This window comes from Siphateles boraxobius, unplaced genomic scaffold (genome assembly GCF_051911475.1).
Source record: "Siphateles boraxobius isolate OS27281-9 unplaced genomic scaffold, OSU_SipBor_1 25, whole genome shotgun sequence".
Classification (NCBI taxonomy): domain Eukaryota; kingdom Metazoa; phylum Chordata; class Actinopteri; order Cypriniformes; family Leuciscidae; genus Siphateles; species Siphateles boraxobius.
Window position 1 is genome coordinate 13,714,314 of NW_027508866.1, and position 21,928 is coordinate 13,736,241.

Below are 21,928 nucleotides of genomic sequence, written 5' to 3' on the forward strand. Positions count from 1 at the left end.
TAACTAATGATAACAATATGAAACCTTATTATAAAGTTTTTTTAATAAAGAAGGTTGGCCGTAGGAGTGTAGGAGAACTAATTCCAAAAGTTAAGGAATCTTGCCTTTGCTTCAAACTAGACTACAGTATTGTATATGTTTGGTTTGTGTTGAAGTGTTTGGGACATGGCTTTTAATGGTGAGCCTTTTGTTTTTCTATTCAGGCTTTCAAAGTATATCAAAATTTGAATTTAGATTTATCGGCCAATATATCAGTTAGTGGCTTTCAAATGTAAAGAATTATCAGTATCGTCCAAAATGTTCATATCGGTGCATCCCTAGTTTGATCCTTTGTTCGTGACCTGAGATTTTAAACCTGATGTATCTGTCCAGCCCCCTGGAGTGGTTCTGACCAATTAGACCTTGCCTTTAGCTCAGAGGTGGCTGTTTCTCCTCCTCTCATATAAATTATGTTATCTGATGGTCTCTTAACTTCCCACTCTCAGCAGAGAGTACAGTTTAGACATGATAAGAATAAGATACATCTTACACAGATTTCAATCAAGCCATCTTCTGAATTATGAACATACGATCAAGAATGATAAGGGTAGGAAACAAGAAACACTTTCATTAAACCATTCAATAGTTATAAAATTGCACAAATTATGTGTGATCTAAGCATAATAGTCACATAGGTTGTAGACTCGATATAGAATTATGCAGTTGAACAATGTTTCATTATAAGTCTGTCAAGCATTGTTTTAGGATGATCTGATGTGATTTGATATGTAAAGTCTCAGTCTCTGTGGTTTTAAGAGATTTCAGCCCTGAGGTATTTAAGAAGAAGAAATCCTGTTTTGTATATCTTTTGTGGGATCACCTCTTTGGTGTTTTACTCATGGGGCTCAAGCTGTGACATCTCCAAACCAATCTGTCTTTTACAAACTGCCTAACACTGACAACGTTCTTCATTTTATCTAGGATCATCTCTGACAAGCGTGCGTGGCTATAAAGTAATTAGCTGGGGGTTTCTAGACTGAATGGAGTCTCAAATGGCAGATTGTCTGATTTAGGGTCCGGAGTGTGGTGTCGGAGTTTCTATGGAATTCAGCTTCTTGATCAGTCTGAAAGAGTCATTTGTGTCTGGTTCACCCTCAAATCCTACACAGGGTCAAACTGAATGTTGACCTTTTCAAAAATAAAGAAATAAATTGACCAAATATGCAACTTAAATGTACCTGTAGTAAGAATTAAGACCAAGGAGTGCCAATGAAAATGAATGGACAAAGCTTTTACAGTATTTATTAACCATTTATTAACCTAATAATACATTTTGCATATACTAATAAATACACTTGCATGAATATTGGCATTTATAAATTTGATAAATCTATAAATGGTGTAATTTTATTTTTCTTTAACGAATGATTTATTGAATATATCCATTAGCAATATAAGACACTACTGTTCAAACTTTCTTTTCAATATCTTTATAAATATAACTAATTCTGAGAGCAGAGTTGAGTGACTTAATTAAAATCGAATATGGGACTATGACTCCTGTCCATCGTAAGGTGAAAACTGGGACATCTGCAACTTTTAAACCGCCCAGACTGCACTCTACTCGTCCCTGACAGCTGCTGCTGAAAGAGTTTTGAATCAATGATTAATCAGTTTGACTGTGATAAATTCTGTGTTATGTTTTACAATGCATACTTCAAGAAAGACATAGGCTACTAGTTTTGTTTGAAGTTAAAGCACAACACAAAGGGAAGCGCAATAGTAGCCTTATGTTCCACTGGTCACATATTGTTAGTTACCTATAGCTAATTTACTGTTAATTATATAATATGTACTGTATGTTTGAATACATTTGTAAACTGTTAGCAAAAGCCTAGATTTCCAGAGGACCACCACTTCAGGCTCACGTACCGTCGGACCACCATCATATATTAAACTTGCCTGATCATTAATAGAATAATATTGATTATTTCTACAATACGAAGTAAGTGAAATAAATGAGTGATCAAAACTTAGGGATGAGCAAAATGCCCGCCGAATGCCAAATCTGTTCCCTGCAGCCCAGCCTTTTATATGGGATGTCTCAACTTTCAAACTTGCACAATTCTCCTTTGACAGCTAATTCTGTTATTTCACACTATTTGGATTAATAGTTAGCGTAGTAGGCCGCCGCCTAACTATTCATAGTTAACTATCCAACTATTCAACTATTCATTAACTATAGCTACAGCTCTGCACAGTTCAAAAACGAGGAAGTTTATTCCTAATAAGAATATTTATTGTTGTCATCCACTTTAACATTGTAAATACAAAGTTTAAACATTAACATTGCACTGCCCTTACATACAGGTGAAAAAAATAATGTAAAACTTTTAGCAAAATCTAACTTTATTAAACATTTATATTTTAGGTGCAAGCTTTGTCACTGTGCTCACACTGCTGTAATTTATTTGCATGCTGTCTTGTCCATTATTTAGGCACATCAGGGCCGGCCCGAGGCATAAGCGAACTAAGCGGCTGCTTGGGGCCCCTTGGCCACCAGGGGCCCCCCAATCGAGTCGAAAAATCAAAAAATATATTTTTTAGATGACTTAAACGCATACGTCATGCGCATAATCTAGACTCCTCGCGCGTGCATAGACAATTCGTGCGCAACTGCGCATAGTCACGGTAATGTTAAGCCATGTGCCATGTCACAAAAAAGGACGTATCCCTCTGGTGCCGATAATAGAAGAAAATTACAGACGAGGAGAAAAAAAAGAGCAAGATAAAAGTATGTTTGCATGATTATTTACAGTATGTTTTGTGCAGCAATTGACCCATTCCTATCTACGGCAAGCCCCGAGGGGAAAAATACATTGCATACGCACATACAACGAGCGCCAGTACATCATTACCGGTATTATAGTAACAGACTTTGTTGGATTCTGTCATGTACAATCCAACAAAGTCTGTTACAATAATAATCCAGTTACAGTTGAGGACAGTTACACTGTATTGATACAGTTGAGAAATATTAATATTTTTACAGTTTTCAACAATAATTGTCATTATTGAACCCTTGCTCTTATTATGTTTCTGATTTCTCAGTTTTGTCATTATTTTAGCAAATAATTTATTTGATATGTTTTGAGACAGTTTGTTTTTTCAGAAGTTTCAAAGAGTTAGTAAAAGAGTGAAGTAAAAGTTAAAACTTTTTTATTTAAGTAGGCTATCTACTTTTTATTAAGTATTTAGTGGGACCAAAATCGAATTCTGCTTAGGGCCCCCAAAAGGCTTGGGCCGGCTCTGAAGCCCATAAAAGGCAATGCCCTTGAATCATTGCTTGAAATAATAAGAACGAGAAAGGTGTAAAAAAAAAAAAAAATACTATTGTTGAAAATGTACGAGGAAAGTCCAATGATGAGTTTACCAGCGTAAGCTGGTGTGCCTCAGCCCTTGACCAATTTAACCCTGCCTATCGATATCGGTGGAGACATTTAGTATTGTTGCATCTCTATTATTATACACCACAGTGCACTCATCAGTGAGTTTTCAGTTTTTTTTTAATCATGGCTGTAGTAATTGCTGTGTCAGGGCACATGGCCCTGTGTTTTGGGCACAACTTTTGGTGGACTAGGTGTCCTGCAGAACCATAGAGTTAGCAAATTTGTGGAAAGCTGTCCAGTTTGCTCTACCCTTATCCATGATTACTGACTCCCTCATGCTACCCTGAAGGCTGATGTCTTGGTATTGCCACCCCACCTGCCCTCTAAATGCCACTGTAAGTCCTTTCCATCAGTTTTTGTCACTAACAGGCCATGACACGGTAGGGTAATCAGTTTCGGTGAGGCTAGCAATAGCAAGCTAGCTTTGAAAGCATGAGATCCCACCCTCCCTTCAGAGTGCTCTTCAAAGTCATGCCTTCTTCAAAACACATGAATGCGCACAGTCAGAGCAGAGTCTGCAAAGAATCATGAGAAACAGCGTTAATTTACCTCATGTCCCAAATCACATAACATCACAATAATAATAAATGTAAACAACTTGAAGAGCTCTTACTTGTACCACCTGACTGCTGCAGATTCACTTCGGTGTTGATAGTGTTGACATAGAAATGCATAATTTTGAGTCCGAGGACGTGAACAGCTACGGGTAGAATGTCAAGGGTTGCCATCTCTTAATCACGGTAAATATGACATTGTGTAAACGCAATGGAAACATATCCCTGGTCCTCCAGTGACTCAACTTATCCACCTCTGATAAGTGTGTATGTAAAATTTAAATACAGCTAATTATACTGTAAACTAACCCTAACCCAAACAGAGGCACACTGACTTCACCTCTGTTAATTAACAAACTAAATTAAATTTGCAATCTGCATAATCACAAGGGGTCAGCATGCATATTCCCCTGCTTATTCTTCTCAACATCTAAACTTGGAGTGCAGATCTTTTGCAGGAAATATGATGAACTTAAATTTTATATTTACCTACCTAAGAAATCTATTTTTTTAAAGAAATAATAACGCTCCAGAGGAAATAATCTTTAATTCCATTAAATTAAATAATCGTTCCACCATGAATAATTAGCAGCAGTCTTCATTTTCCTATACGTTGAATGAAGTAGTTCTTGTCAAGGAATAATTGATGTAGTTTTGTAATGTCACCGCAGTTGTGTGACAGTTTTCATCTCAGGAATGCTGACCACCTGAAGAAACCCTTTAATAGCTAGTTAATTAGATTTAACAGTGATTAAATATAATCGTGATAATCATTTAAGATTGATTGATTACCTCAGGTCTAATCATCATCCCTTTCTCTCTCTCCTTCTCTTTTTTCTCATGTGCTGTTTGGCTGATCAGATATTCTCGCCGTTTCAGGTAAGCACATTTTCAAATCCTCCTTTATCCTGCTGAAACATCACCAGACTTCATCTGCTGAGGCTGTATTGTGTCTATACTGGTTTTAAACTGTGTTACGAATGCCACTTAAGGAAGGCAAGAAGTCAAGCGCTAATCTGGCAGTACCTCAAATTGGAGGAAGTTGGCGATGTGAGCGATGAGTTTGTTGTTGGGGTAATTGGAATGTTCCAGCGATGAGTGTGGGCTCACGACTGTGTGACGGCCAACACTGCCTCGAGATGAGACGTGAAAGGATTCCGTTTAGATGTATCAGAGAATCAGCTAATGAGCCTGCTCAGAATACGGCCCGATTATTTCCAGGGTTTGAATCTCATTGTCAGGGAGATTAACGTACGTGTGAGGATTTTCTTCCTCCTCTTTTTTAAGTTTTCTAAAATTTAAACGAATAATTTTGGTGGGATGAATTGATGCATGTAGTTGGTGAAGAATGTGACTTGGTGGATGAGGAAATGAGTTGGTGCCAGTGGTTTAAAGGATCTGTGCCCGGTTGCATAAAGCACCTTAAGTGTAATTTTCCCTTAAGTTCGCCCTTATGTTTCCCTTAAACCTAAGGGTGTTGCAGAAAAAAAATGTAAGTGTTACTTAAGCGTTTCTTTAAGTGAAACGTCATAAACACTTAGAATTTCCCTTAAATGCGTTTTTTTTCACTTAAGTAATCCCTTAAAAGCATTGTTGCATAAAACCCCTTAACGGTCATTTCCCTAAGTATAACTTAAGGTTTGGAAATCGTAACCTTAAGAGTAACTCGGACAAAAATAAGACGACATGGCTGAATTTATGTAATTTTCGTCTGTCAGCAGAGTGGTTCCCCGGGTTGCGGGGGCTCTTTCCCGTCATTTAAACGCAATGGTCAAGCTGTTGGTCAGTTTTGTAATCGTTAGGTCTTAACACTGTACAGCTATAAAGCGAACTCTCCACCACAGTGCGGTGCATACAGTCTTAAAAGCGTAGTCTTGCTTAATCTTACCTGTTTTGTTGGCTTCTTTCTTATAAGCGCTCAGCTCTTTTTTTGCGACCAAAGAGATGTTTTCATATTTTTTAAAGGGTCACTCCACCCATTTCAACATTAATCTTTATTGAAAGTGGGTTATATATGTAGTCGAAATGTAAAAGAAATTTTGAATTTGGTGCCCTCTTGACCGAGAAAAGACAGAAAATAACTTTGGGGCGCATTTGTATGTAAGACAACAACTCCCACAATGCAGCTCCGCAAGCCACAGCTCCGCAAGCCACTCCCACTAATCCAGAACAGCGCAAACATCAGAGAAATCACTCTTCCGTCTACAAGAAGGCTAGCTGCCAAATGAGTTTGAAATTCATTTCACAAAAAATGTGTAGTTAGTTGGCTGTGGCGAGCAGGACGAGGGCGAGGGACGTGAGAGGACGACGCGAGTGATAATGAATGACACCTGTGCAGCGGTCTCATATCTCTCACAGAGGAGCGGAAGCACAAAAGGAACAGGCCTGATTTTATGTTTTGTTTCTGTTGTGTGTGGCCAGCTGGCTTATACTTTTGTTTTGTATTTGTTTATTTTACTATTAAAACGTTCAAATGTTCGCCGGTTCCAGCCTCCTTCTTCCCACAACAACGAACCCCGTTACATTGGCAAACTCATTAGTGAATTACTCGTTTGTATTTATTTCTATATGGTGAATTATTGCATGATACCTGGATGTTCAGTCAGGCGAAACTAGGATGGTTCACATCACAACACAAACGTCCGTGTGGTCGTCTGATTCAGAGATTTCGTCCAGGAGAAATTGCGATCGTTGAAATTCTCTGCAGCAGACGGACTCTATCTGTGTCCGTAGCGCACAGCGAGAGCACACGCACCAGCAGCCCGCCTCAGCTCGACCCAGTCCGGGCTCCTCGTCCGCGACAGGCAGCCACCTCCTGATCCTCCATCAGCCTCAGCTGCTCTTCACTATATTGCGGCTCGTAAAGATAGCCACGAACAGCGGATTCGAGCAGCAGAATTTCAAAATCCTCTATTCCATATCATGTTTAGTTTCTTCCGTCATTGTCGTAACTTCCTATATCCACAGCGCTTGTTAGCTTAGCTTATAAACAAGATGGCTGATATTGCTTTCAGTATCTGCAAGTGAAGTCCCACCCACTGATCTGTGATAGCTCTGTTAGTGCATTAGGCGCAACCCCCTATGGGCGGGTTTGAAAGGGTGGGAATTTGTGCTTGTAGTCTATACAGAAATCCCCCCTTTTTACACTTCCTCCTACAATGACGTAAAATGACGATTTTTGCGTCATTGTAGGATGAAGTGAAAAAGGTAAATAGTAGATTTCTCTCGTCTCAGGGGAAAATGAAAGAATGTTGGACGACCATTCAATAGTATGACTGGTTGTCTAACAATGGACCTCTTAATGCAAATGGGTGGAGTGACCCTTTAAGGACTTCCTGAACAGTCCTCTTCGCGTCAAGATTCATTGCATTGATTTTTACCGTATATTATTTCTTCCCACTGTTTTTTTTTTTTTTTTTTTTGCTGCAGTTACATTGGGATTTAGTTTACTTTTCAAAATTGTTTTTCTTTTATCCTTTATCCATTCCGATATCCTAGCCTACTTTATTTGATGAAACTGCGAAATTGCTTGTGTTAGTGTTTTGCGTATCTATGGCAACAACAGACGTTTATAACGTCAATCCAGGATGTCTGTCGTGAAACACTTAAATGTTTCCCTTACCTAAGAGAACCGTTTAAGAGACTATATGCAACACCCTTAAGTCATTCTCTTAGGTAAGGGGAAATCGCCCCTTAAGTATCATACGTAAGGGAAAAACGTCTCGGTTACGTATGTAACCCTCGTTCCCTGAGTAGGGAATGGAGACGTTACGTCGGATGACGACGAATGGGGTTTCGCTTAGAAAGCCTATCAACTTCGAGTATTACAAAACGAGCCAATGGCAAAGAAATGCCATGGGTCTGCGGAATTTGCATGACGTAACTCCGCCCCACCTCGTGGGTATAAAAGGAGGACGCCGGCAACAGGCAGATATGTTTCTTCGCTGAGGAGCCAAGACTGAGCTCAGGCGATCCCCGCGGTACAGCGGAAAGTGGCAGGCAGACGTAACGTCTCCGTTCCCTACTCAGGGAACGAGGGTTACATACGTAACCGAGACGTTCCCTTTCGTTGTCACTCCGAGTTACGTCGGATGACGACGAATGGGGTTACCAGTCTAATCACGCCACCTTCTCAGCTGCCTTCCAGTGCCCTGCGTAAATCTGAGATCCCTGTCGTGAGACTGGCACGGACGAAGGACTCCTATTTAGCACAGGAATACCAAGGTACACTGGGGAGCATATCCCCAAGTTCAGGGAAAATATGCAATTACTGCCAACCCAGAGGGGGGGACTTAGAGAATACACATGTGACCCGAAGGAGACATGGAGAACACTGGGGTGTCCAGCCGCAGGTGGAATATTTCAACCCCAGGGGTGGCAAGGTGGCTTGCCAAGGGAAAGACACATGCTCAGGAGGCTTACAGTGGAAATACACATGTGGGGGTCGCTCAGGGGAGGGACCATGCACACGGGAGGCACCTAGCCGACGCACAGGCAATAGACACTGGCGCCAACGTCAGGAGTGCTGGAGGAACTCAGGGCTTTTCGGGGAAGCTAACCTGAGGAGAATATCGCACGTATCCAGTCCGTGGAGTGGAATGGCGAGCAAGCGAAGACACCTGAGCGGGTCCAGTACTAGCTGGTTGAAGCGAGTACATGAGAGGACACTGGCTCCACTCGGAGATTGTAGAATCTGGCGAATGTGTTAGGTGTCGCCCAGCCTGCAGCTCTGCAGATGTCTGTTAGCGAGGCGCCATGCGCTAGAGCCCAAGAGGATGCCACACTCCGGGTGGAGTGGGCAGTCACACCAAGGGGGCACGGTCGACCTTGCTGCTGGTATGCCGAAGCAATGGCGTCCACTATCCAGTGAGACAACCTTTGCTTGGAGAGAGCCTTTCCCTTCAGCTTCCCACCATAACAGACAAAGAGCTGGTCTGAGGTCCTGAAACACTGCGTCCTGTCTACATAGGCGCGGAGGGCGCGATCTGGACAGAGCAGTGCCAAGGCTGGGTCTGCCTCCTCCGGGGGCAGCGCTTGCAGGTTCACCACCTGGTCCCGGAAGGGAGTGGTAGGAACCTTGGGCACATATCCAGGCCGGGGTCTCAGGATCATGTGAAAGTAAGCCGGCCCAAATTCCAGGCACGCTTCGTCAACGGAGAATGCATGCAAGTCCCCCACCCTCTTGATAGAGGCCAATGCAACCAGGAGCGCTGTCTTCATAGACAGGAACTTAAGCTCCACTGATTGCAAAGGCTCAAAGGGAGCACTCCGCAGGGCAGTTAGAACCACTGAGAGGTCCCAAGAGGGAACGAGAGGAGGGCGAGGAGGATTCAGTCTCCTCGCTCCTCTCAGGAACCTGATGATCAGGTCGTGCCTACCAACAGACTTACCTTCGACCGGGTCATGGTGTGCGGCAATAGCGGCAACATAGACTTTCAGGGTGGAGGGAGACAGCCTTGGGGCAGAATGTGCTTAATGGCCTCAGTCTGTTTCTGGGCGGTGGAGAACTGTTGGGCGAAGTCCTCCACCGCACCGCCGAATAGGCCGGCCTGGGACATGGGGGAGTCGAGCAGGCGAGAGCGCTCAGCGTCCCGCATGTCAGCCAGGTTCAGCCATAAGTGTCTCTCCTGGACCACAGCTGTGGACATCACCAGACCCAGGGAGCGTGCGGTCACCTTCGACGCCGGAGGGCGAGGTCGGTGGCGGCGCGCAGCTCATCGAAGAGCCCTGGGTCCGTCCTACCCTCGTGCATGTCCCTTAGCATCTGGGCCTGATAGACCTGCAGAGTGGCCATGGCATGCAAAGAGGCAGCCGCCTGTCCCGCCGCTCTGTAGGACTTCGCCACTAGGGTAGACGAGAACCTACAGGCCTTGGATGGGTGCTTAGGCTCGCCGCGAGAAGAAGCACTCTGAGGACACAGCTGCATCGCAACAGAGCGCTCAACCGGGGGGAGCCCAGTGTACCCATGGGCGGCTGCCCCATCGAGGGGAGGAAAGGCGGATGAAATCAACGAGCGGTCGCGGGAAGACATGGGAGTCTTCCAGGACTTCGAGATTTCATCATGCACGTCCGGGAAAAAAGGTATTGGGGCAGGCTGAGGACGGGAAGCCGCAGCTGCACCCAAAAAACAATCGTCCAGCCGCGAGCGCTCAGGACAGGGTGGAGGGTTCCACTCCAAACCAATGCTCGCGGCCGCCCGGGAAAGCATGGCCGTCATCTCTGGATCGGACTGAGCCACAGCCGTATTCACACCCGAGGGTGGCAGCTGTGACGAGTCGTCACTTCCAGACGAATCAGACCCGCCTAGTGATGCTGCGATTGACATCGCATCTTCCTCTGGAGCGCCAAAGGACACCCGCGGGACCTCAAAGGACGGTCCCGCGGGGATCCCCTGAATGCTCGCGGGTTGCAACACTGGAGAAGGTGCTGCGGGGCACGGACAAATAGTCGGCGCTTTGTTCCACACAGTCACCCTCAGATCACCCTGGCCACCAGCCGAAGTAGAGCCTCTCGAGTAGGCGCTAGATCGGGAAGTGGATGAGGGGACTCTCACTCTTGCGAGATCCTTGAGTCTCGATCTAAGTGTTGCGATGGTCATGTTCCCACAGAAAGAACATGACTCATCCACGAACGCTGCTTTAGCGTGATTAAAGCCCAAACACACCAAGCAGCGCTCGTGCCCATCAGAGTCAGACACCAGCCGACCGCAACCAGAAGTGCACGGGCGAGGCATCTTTAAAAAGACGTGCCGCGTGCAAGCTCTTTTTGTGAGAGAAACTCAGTGCTGAAGCGCCCGCGGAGAACACACTCGCTGGCAAACCACGCTAAGATAAGCAGGAAGTGTGCACTCGCCGGGAGATCGCCGTCACACCAACACTGGAGAGTTGCTCGTCTCGTAAGAAGCTGACAATCAGAGATAGCTTAAGGAGTGAAGAATTACACTTGGCTCCGAAGCGAAAACATATCTGCCTGTTGCCGGCATCCTCCTTTTATACCCACGAGGTGGGGCGGAGTTACGTCATGCAAATTCCGCAGACCCATGGCATTTCTTTGCCATTGGCTCATTTTGTAATACTCGAAGTTGATAGGCTTTCTAAGCGAAACCCCATTCGTCGTCATCGGACGTAACTCGGAGTGACAACGAAAGGGAACTTAAGGTGCTTTATGCAACCGGGCACTGATTTTCTGTGGCCACATTTTGGCACTACTTATCGGTCTAGCTTGCTTCTTTCTTTCTTTCTTTCTTTCTTTCTTTCTTTCTCTCTTTCTTTCTTTCTTTCTCTTTCTTTCTTTCTTTCTTTCTTTCGAGAACGTTATGAAAAATATTAACATTTGATGATGATCATTTATACTACTATCAAATATTTTCAGGATGTACATGTTTTTCGGTGACAATCAAGCTGCTCTTGTGGCATCTAGAATTGATGAACTGTGCATGAAGGTTCTCCAGAGCTGTGAGTGTGATCTGAAGAGCAGGACTTGCGTTGCTTGCTGAAGATGAATTATTAGGATCTCCGAAATTGTATAGTAAAAAGTTCACAAAGCTCTTTGTGTGTGTAAATAGATGTGAACAAAACCAATGTTTAGGATTGTGTGTATACAATTCATACATTGCATTAATTTGATCAAAAATTAAGCTGAATTTCCAGCAACCATTACTCCAGTCTTCAGTGTCAAATTATCCTTCAGAAATGTCTTTAATTTCACTTTTAATAAAACAAAGTCTCTGTGCTGAATAACAGTTTTCTAAATTATTAGATCCCAAGACCTAATAATCCCGTACTAATCCCGTACGTGTACGAAATTCGGTACATACGTGTAATGACCCAATACCTACAAAAAAGTCTCTTGGAGCATAGCCCTAAACACAACAGGAAATCAGCCATTTTGAACTTCCTCTCTGATTTGTATGCAGCTTTTGAGATTTTAAGGCTTCGTACTTTAACGAACTTCTCCTACAGTTTTAATCTGATCATCTTCAAATTTGGTAAGTGTCATTTTAAGGCCTTTGCGACGTTAAATTGCAAAGATCTTAGGGCGTGTCCTCGGCGGCCTGACAAATTTCGATGTTTTGCCATGAAACAGGAAGTTGCTGTAACTCAGGCAAACAATGCCCAATCTGCCCCAAATTTCACACGTTTGATAAGAGTTCTGTTCTGAACACATGTCCATGCTCAAATTCAGTTTGTCATAGCGCCACCTGCTGGCAACAGGAAGTGACATGTTTAACACTGTTGTGGACTCCTAATAACATTTTAAAAAGTGCCATCAAGTGCTAAACATGCTAGCAACATACTAGAAGCATGCTAAAACATGCTAGCAAACACTTAGCTAACTAAATTGCTATTACTGCAATTAAATAGGAATTTGCTGTAACTCCAACTTACCCAACTTAATATGCAACATCATGCTAGAAACATTTTAAAACATGCTAGCAACACTTAAAATGCTTTAAATGCAAAAGGAAGTTGTTGTAACTTAAGCATACAATATCCAATCTGCCCCAAACTTCACATGTTTGATAAGAGTCCTGCCTGAGCACATATACATGGCGATATTCAGTTATAGTCATAGCGCCACCTACTGGCAACAGGAAGTGACATGGTTTACACTGTAATGCAGTACTAGCCACATACTAAAATATGCCAATGTGTGCTAAACATGCTAGAAACATACTAAAAATGCTAGCAACACTTAGCTGAGTGATAAAGCATGTTATCACCATAATAAAGGACATTTTTTGACTGACTTTGACATAGTCCTCCTATATTTACCTACTTGAATGCACAATGCCCACTGTGCTCTGTCTTCTTAAAGCCACTGGGTGGCAGGTGCGAGGGCCCTTTCATCGCTGCTTGCAGCTTTAAATTTTTCATTTCTTTTACTTTGTACACAATGTAGCCTAATCTGATAATGCTGAGGTAGCCGATTCCAAGGGTGATATATTATATGGCCACCGTAGGAGTTAAAACGCCCTCGGAATGGGAGGGGATAGAAAGTAATATTCAGTTGGTAGTCATATATAATTTCACCGCTAGATGGGAGAAAATCTTACACAGTGTAGCTTTAAACCTATATATATATAAAAAAAATTTTAATAGCAGCTATAATATGTCCCCATAAAATCTCCGCCTTTGTGTATACAGACTTAAATCAACTTATGTAAGGGTATATAGTTATTGCCCACAGCTTTAATTTTACACTTGATAATTTTGAGTGATTAACACTTACATTGTTCTTCATAAAGATTTTGAAGTATGGGTTGCTTTGGTGCAATCATTGTTCATCCGCATCTTCCAACTAAGAAATAACAGCAGGGTTTTGGATTCAGTTACCATCCTCTCTTTCATTGTCATGGTTTCTCTCTTCCTTGCAGACCATTTCTCTTCTTTATTTTTCATCTCAGCGGTACCATCACTGTTTACACTCTTAATATCTTCCTTATAAACTTATCATGCCGACAATAGTTCCTGCCTGGGATGGAGCGAAAGCAATAAAAAAAACTCAGCACAAAGGGATCTTGAAAAAAAAAGATGCATCAGTATAGCCTAGGGTGATTTAACTGTATTCTTTATAAAGATTCCATGTAGCGGTCACCTGGGGCTAGCTGAGTAGCTGCGCCAATTAAATTAGGTAGCAGCAAAACTCCAGCACCCCCTGACTGCATCCTGTTTACCAGCGATCCCTGCGGACACTCTCCGCTCCGCTCTGCTGTGTACAGTAATTGCATTTAGGACAGCTTTGCCTTACAGAGTATAGAGAATGAAAAAGAAAATGTACACCTGAGAAGACAGGCTCTTCAGTATTATAAGTATGGACTGCATTACCCAAGAGGCCTTGCTGCAAGGGAATAGTGGAGGGGAGGGAATGCTTGTTCATTTGTTTACAGGGCTGTCAAAAGGTCATGGCAGAAAGTTCAAACAAAAAAGTTTCTAATTACATGGAGGTTTGGATGTTCATGTCCATAGGGGGTGAAATTTAAGAACTGAAATGTATGATATGGTTTCATATTGTTCTTAATATAGCCTAATATGGGCTTTTTAGTGCAAGGGACGTATTGAATTATATTTGTATTGAATTATACAGGAGTACTAATGTGCATATTGATTGTGGGAAGGTTATTAATAGGTTGCGCTAGTGTAAGATTACAAGCTCCTGCTGTTGACTGGCTGAATCTTGTTACAGCATCTGTAACTTTTTCCATGTAGTATATTTTGTTTAGGGAAGGGATTAAAAATCCCTCATAAGAGTCAGTTGTTTGGGAATCATACTATACTGCTTATGCTGTATTCTCTAAAAAGCAATTCAAAAACATGTTACGATTTTTTATTTGCTTTTTACTGAATCAAAAACGTACATCGTTTCCAGTCAAGCTCATTTGCATGGGAATCATACTTAACTGCTCATGCTGAATGGAACATTTGTAAGAGTGATTTGCTTGAATTTGATTTCAATGGTTGAGGTGTATGTTTTTTGAATCACTAAAAGTGGTGGCTAGTGAGAGCCATTAGCTCCAGAATAATATTTCATTGGCTGTGCTGAATATTTATTAGGGCTGGTGCCGGTACGATTGCAATAAAAAAAAAAAAGAATTGCGATTCTACAAGTATTGCGATTAGATATTGCATATATTGCGATAAAAAAAAATAATAACACTAGACCATGGGGAAAAGTACATGATGTATAAGATGAGTCATATTTACAAAAACAATTCATCACATCTTTCTGACATCACATCAAACATCATACAGTAGGCTACTACATGCTCTTAAATAAATGACAATAACAAATACATTTTTTAACAGTCACTTAGTGGCAAAACAATGTCATCGATAAATGTGTTATTTTAAGCACCAAGTTTCTATCAAAAGCTGATTTACTCTACTTTGATCGCTATCGTAGACATCTGTGTTTATATTTGATCTTTAAACTTTTATCCCAGTACTTCGATGATAATTTGAACTATTGTATCACAAAAATAATGATACTTTGAGGTTGAAGAGACTGTTTATGAAGCTGTTTTATGACTACTCTCTCTGGGTCAGCGGCTGCGCCAACACATATTTGAATGCGATATGATTTTGTCAAAGGTTTAATAGACTGAATGGAATGGAAGAAGATCGCATGGGTGTTTGAATCGAGATCACAGTCTTTTAAAGATTAATCGTGCAGCTCTACTGTCTTATCTCTCTCAGCATATGAGTAGCGCACTTTTCAATGCATTCAGTCTCAAGTCTCTTCACGCGTCCACTTGAAAGGGATATTACGTCACTCAAACTCAAAGATAACGACACATTTCATCCTCTGTTGGGACCAACTTCTGTAAATCCGGATTATTGCAAGGGCAAAAATAAAGCAATTTAATTTGAATTAATATTGATTCTGTAATACAATTTATTTTTAAATCGTTTAAAAACTAATTGCGAAAGCTAGGTGAATGTTTTTTTTTTCTCCCAGCCCTAATATTTATGATTCACTAAAAAAATTTTTTTGTGAATCAGATTTCCAGTTTGTTTTTGATTTTCTAAACGGAACCAGCTCATAAGAGTCATCAGGAATCAGACCCTAAAAGCTACTGCTTTTTTAAGGATTCAGACGTCTTGTATGTTTTTGTTTAACTAAAACTAAGTAACTATCTTCGGGTATCAGACCTATTGTACTATGTTTCTGAATTAGCTATTTAAAAGAACTGCTCATAACTACGCAGGGTACCTCACAATACAATATGATATGTTACACGGCTCACGATACTGATAATATCACGATACAGCAAATTATGCGATAATCGATATATTGCGAGACAATCCTATAATGATACATCACGATATCTGTCTATGAAAACAAAATGCCTGTAAACAGATTAATTGCCGTTTTCTCTCTATATTCAAGTCCAAACTGTTAGAAAACAGCACACAAGGTTTTACAGTCTGTAAATTAAATTTAACATTTTAAGTAAATTAAACATTTTATGCGTATAGGCCTATAACTTAAGCTTACACTTTGTGTGTTAGCTGACACATTTAACTGCTTATCGACTTGTTTTACATAAACCTGGTACATTTAAACATTATCCAACCTCTTTTATTTAAACCTGGGAGTGTATACCAGCTTCCTTAAAATAAATCTGGGTCAACGGTACTGACTTGGGTGTTTTAAAATTGTAACAATGTGAGGATACCAGCATTTCCCCTTAGCATATTTTGAGCACTGTTGAGTGAATTCTTAAACACCTCTGATTGGCCATTATGTTCACGCGCTCAACATGTCTGTGATTGGCTACAATGATCAACGCTTGAAAAACATGTTGTCTTTGACGCTCGTTATCAATCGCTTGCACAGATACACACGGGAGGGTTTGAAAGCGGCGTCTATCAGTGGATATATTAGGGATCCACTGCTAGACGCCTGCTTTCAAACGCTTCCGTAGGTACCTGTGTATGTGCTCGGTTAAGACCGTCAAAGACGTCTATTTACAACATGTTTGTCCCATCAATGCAATAAAAGCCGAAGTGCATTCAGACTTTGAACTTATACGTGGCTGGGGCATGTATTATTTTACTCCTACTGCTGTCTGCCATTATGTTAAAAAAACTATTTTTCTTAGGCTAGTTAACTCATGTTCACGGTTCCCTCATTCATGTGTTGAGCGCTACCTCGAGGAGCGTGAAGTAGTGATACTGGGAGCAGAGAAATCTATTTAGAGCACATTATTATTACTTGGTGCCAGCGTATCGATTCTCGTATCGCACAGAGAAGGAAAACGATATTCGACAACGCCCTATCGATATTTTGTCCCACCCCTTCTCATAAGTCATTCGCTAAGGAGTCTGACTTCATGTAGGTATGTTTTTGATTCACTAAAAAGAGTCAACTCTTAACAGCCATTAACTTGAGAATCAGACTACACTGATTGTTATGAATGTTTATGATTCCCCAAAATCTGTATGTTTTTGTATGTATGTTTTTGATTCATTAAAAATAATCAGCTAATTACCTTGAGAATGAAGACTTCACGTGCTGTGTGTTTCACTTAAAATAACCATTTGTAAGAGTCATTAGCTTCACTGGTCAAGTTTTGTTTAGTTTTTTTTAGTCACTAAAAGCAAATTCTCATAGATCCAGACTTCCTATATGTTTTTGATTCACTAAAAAGAATCATACATATGAGTCATTAACTCGGGAAACAGACTTTACTCGTCATGCTGTATTTTTTTGATTCACTTTAAAAGAACTGCTCGTAAGACTTTTGCATGTGAATCATTTGCTGTCATGAAAATCAATTGGTTCTCAATTCTCAACATTAATTATAACGGCACATTGTGAAGAAAGTACTGTCTCTGTGTCAAGCTGTTGGGGTTTTATGCCGTCCAACAGTTTTGTCAGACATGGTGTTGAGCATTCTGTGGAGACGATGTGATTACAGACTGCTTTTCTGTGATCTCACAAAGTGCTTAGCACTTCTAAAGACCCCCGGCTTCTGTCAGGATCAAGCACTTGGCCCCATAAGAGGGACCACATAGACGGGTTAATTAAACTTAAATAATTTTAAAAAAAAAGTGGCAGTAATGACCTGTGGTTTGGAAGGGCAAAAACATATGGCATTAGACAACTTCCTATCTCTTTGCTGCCAGTCTGGGGTGACGCCCCACCTTCGCTCTCTTTGATGATGTCAGCCAATGGAGGTGGCAGAGTGCCAGGGTGGCATTAGGTATGCTGGACAGGTGGCAAAGAGAGAGAGGGACACTAGCACGACACCGTAATGAGAGGCTTGCCAACTGTTTCCCCGTCTGCCGCCGGGCACGGCTCTCCGGACCGTTAAATCACAGAGTTGAGAGGCGTTTCCTCGTTCTCTCACTCTGTCTGTCTCACACACGAGCTGCTGTTTATCTGCGTGTCTCTCTCTCTCGCTCCACTCTCAACAATCTTTACATAGAATCCATTTATCTCTCCTCTTTCTGATGGAATCAGGTTTCTCCTCTCTGAGCATTTTTTTTTTTTGGTCCATGCCCATTTTCCCCTAGTAATTTCTGTGGCTGCTTGGTCTGAACTTGACAGTTACTGAATGACACAAAGTGACCGGGCCATTTCAAATCATGAGGTGTTACACTGAATGATCTGGTAAGAGGATTTCATGTTGTCAGGCTGTGATATAGTTGTCAGTAATTGCCAACCAAGGGCTCGAGAGGCCTCGGAAAACTTCCCCGGACTTGCCGGGTCATTGTATCCGCCTGATATTCCTTCATTTGTCTCTTTATCTAGCCATCTTCTATCTGTCTTAAACCGCACACTGCAGTCCGTCTCAAATAAATACAGTGTGGCATCTTATCATAGCAGATAAATATTTAATCAGGATGCAAATACAGATAATTAGGGTGATTATGAGTCAGTGTGATCGAGTCTAATTGTTTTTGATACACAGCTTCCTCTCCGCACTGAATTGCAATTCATTACACAGACAGCCAAAAGTTATCAGAACAGACTAGTGGAATGTGGCCTCGTCATCGCTAATAGTGGACGACGGCCATAATTAACCCAACACACTCTGTCACTATAGTCACAATCTCGTTCAAACAAAGCCACTGCAAGGCCTTTTAATGGGTGTTTGTATTTAACCCAGATTAGGTTGGAGAGTCATGCAATCACATTTGAATAAATGTCTCATTATCTCTAATAGTGTTGGCTTATGGTCGCATGTTATTGTCGGAAATTGTTTCAGGTTAAGAAGATTACACAAAATGCTGTAGGAACGTACATGCTGATTGCTGTGACCTTGTCAGGGCTCGACAATCACGACATGTTTTTTTTTTTCCAGCCAGCCCAAACGGGCCAGCAGTTCAGATTTTGACTTGCACTGGTGACATTTTTACTGACCCTGAGGCAAAAATGATTTTTTACATTTATTTAATTAATTAATCGATTTATTTATTTGTTTCTTAAGCAAACAAAGCAAAGTTTTAGAAATGGTGTAATTTTATAAAATGTTATGGTTGATTTTTTTATTTATTATATTTGTTTTTTCCCTATTGTTTTTAACAGATTTTATTTTTTGTTAAAGCAGCATTATTATTATTTTTTTAATTAAATTGTAATGTTTAAATTTTTTCAACAATTTATTTTAATTTTATTATTTTATTCACTTTTTTAAGGAACAGTGTTTTTCTAGAGTCTTTTGTAAACATATGTTTATTTGATTTTATATTTTATTTAAAGATTAATTGTATTTTTTTATCTAAAAGCATGTTCCCTGAAAGTTGGAGAATAGTTTAGAAGAGGACAATTATGAGCATATCGAGGCTGTAAAAGTGGACTGAGTTAAACCTGTTCGGCGTGATGATGTTTAATGTCCCCGACTGCCTCTGTAGTCCCATTTAGCCACTTGTTTTCAACCGCCTTTTTCAAGACACATAACAGCTTAAAAAATCACGAGTGGGGTAATACGGATGTATTTTATGTTGTAGAATAAAATGTGAAATTGTCAAGAGCTTGTGTTCTCCACATTTCAGAATGTTCCAAAATCATGGCAACTGTGAGCTGTAATGCTACTATGGCTAGCTTGTACATACCAACTTATTTTAGTGATTCAGTTTGTACTAGTGGCTGATTGTCATGTCATGTATTTAATATTCAGGAGTTTTTGGTGTATTAATTTCACCTCCATCCTTAGTGCCATTTCTACCAGTACGTTTTCATATTAACTACAATATACTCCTTATCACATTCAAAGCACTACATGGTCTTGCCCCCACCTATATTTCTGATCTCATCCATACCTACTCCCCAGTTCACACACTTAGATCCTCCGATACCGGTCTTTTAACGATCCCATGGCACAAACTATCATCATTTGGTGGAAGGGCTTTTTGTACTGCTGCCCCAACTCTCTGGAATTCTATTGCCCAACACATCCGTGACCTTTCATCATTACACGATTTCAAAACTCACCTTAAAACGTATCTTTTTGCTACTTGTTTCCCTTGATTTCTATGTTTATGTACCACTATCTCAATTTATTTTTATTGTTTCTATGTCATGTTTCTATGTCATGTTTATTTGTATTTTATTGTAAAGCGACCTTGAGTACTCTGAAAGGCGCTATATAAAATAAACATATTATTATTATTATATTATTATTATTTCTAAATTTCTTTTGTCCCAAAACTCATTTATGAACCCTTTTCTCCTGAATGTCTCTCAGTTCAAGTACAGGACAAATATCCAATAATTGTATCAAAGTGGGAGATCAATAAAGGTTGCTGAAGTCCTGGAAAAGGTTGTAAATCGATGAAGCAGAGAGGTGAGGGCCTCAGAGGGCATTTCCATGGCCCCAAATACTTGTGCCTGGTTTCTATTACCTTTAGTTTTGATTGGGTATTGACATTAAATGTGTGTTCACTGCATATTTCCCCAATGAGTCGACTAGATGAGTTTAAAACGGTTTCAGAGATATAATGAACACATTTTTCATTATGTGTCATAATGAAGTCAACTGCAGGCTTTCTTCAGGTGTTTTAATGCATACATGTGTTTAACAGTTTTGTAAACAGTCACCTGAAATTGATTCTGATATTTTAGTCTGTCTTTGTTTCCAGAACATAAAGATTAAGACCTCAGAACAGATTTGTAATGTAAGAAACTTAGTATCACCTGCAGTTCTATGAGACACCAGCTGTCTGTAGACTGGTTAAAGGCCAAGGCACATAAAAAAGCATATTTTATTTCATGTTCGTCATTCTAATGAACTTCAAAATATAATTTAGGTTGTCTCAAATTTCCTTAAGCCACACCCCCGAATGCAATGAGTCAATCACAGTGCGCATAGCTAACCCAATACACTCGGACATTCTCTGCTTCCTCGTCCATTGAAATGCATTGCAGTTAGTCATTTTTCATTCGTTTTTATGTTTTTTTATTGTCATTTTAAGTTTTAAATGGTCAAACATCGTGCATGGGGTACATGCAACTCCGACACAAGGTATCCGGAGAGGCTGGGTGACGGTGTGTATTTTTTACCTATCCCCAACCCGCATTTCAACCGAGATAAGGGGATTAAGTTATGTGGTAGACCACAACACCAACTAAACGTGGATAAATTAAACAAGGATGTCTACATCTGTTCTAAGATAAGTCAACAACGTATTTGAACGTTATCTTTAACATCTCTAACGTAACGTTAGCCTAACATTAGAAAACGTTAACGTTAGCTTCTAGCTGCGTTGTACATCATGTCACTTAGCTTCATTAACGTATCTGTAAATAACCGAGATAACAAATGTTAGCAATGTTGTGCTGAATGATTCATGTAAATACTGTAGCACCAAACTAACGGAGAGGTACTCTTGGTAAAGATGGTAAAAAGGCTTCTCCTGGAAACGTATGCAACTTAGACCCGTACATATTTAATTTGATCATGAACCATTAATTACATATTGAAGCACAACATTTTAGACAACTTTTCACCAAAAAATAATTATTTCTGTCTCCAAAAATCATCAATTGCCTCCTGTGAAATGTCTGTTGCCGATGTAAAGCACACTAAGAGCATAATCAAGAGATAAACTGCTTTCAAGTCATGTATCTGTGGAAATAAAGACTGAACATTCTACTGTGTGCTCAAACAACATCATAGGAAATGTTTTTTTTTTCTCTCTAGGAAGTAAATGCTAGCCAGATTTAGCCATTAGCCTAGAATTGACATCAGTCTGTTGTTCCTAGTGTAAGGCTGCAGACTCTTGATCTGATGTGTGTTTGAGCTCATCGTTTGGTCGTTTGGCATCACTGGTATTGAGATAGGCTGGGCGATAAAACGGTATCGGTATTTATCGACAGTAGTACACCATTGTCGGTAACATGATAAAACATGTTCGATATAGCGCTCAGTATTTTCATTTTAATGCACGCGCATTGCAAATTCACAAATCGCGTCAAAAGACGTGTGGAAAAGGCAGC

At 40.7% G+C, this 21,928-nt stretch overlaps 1 protein-coding gene across 7 annotated transcripts in view; it reads left to right on the forward strand.

Annotated features, from left to right (window-relative positions):
* Window positions 1–21,928, forward strand: part of cadm2a (cell adhesion molecule 2a) — a 496,729-nt gene that overhangs the window by 256,137 nt on the left and 218,664 nt on the right. For 3 of the 7 annotated variants that reach the window (XM_077242793.1, XM_077242790.1, XM_077242791.1), the window contains exon 2: window positions 4,844–4,861. The exons of the other annotated variants lie outside the window; for them this stretch is intronic. In XM_077242793.1, the coding sequence (XP_077098908.1) occupies window positions 4,844–4,861 (18 nt within the window). The remainder of the gene's footprint in view (window positions 1–4,843; window positions 4,862–21,928) is intronic. 7 annotated transcript variants of the gene reach the window in all.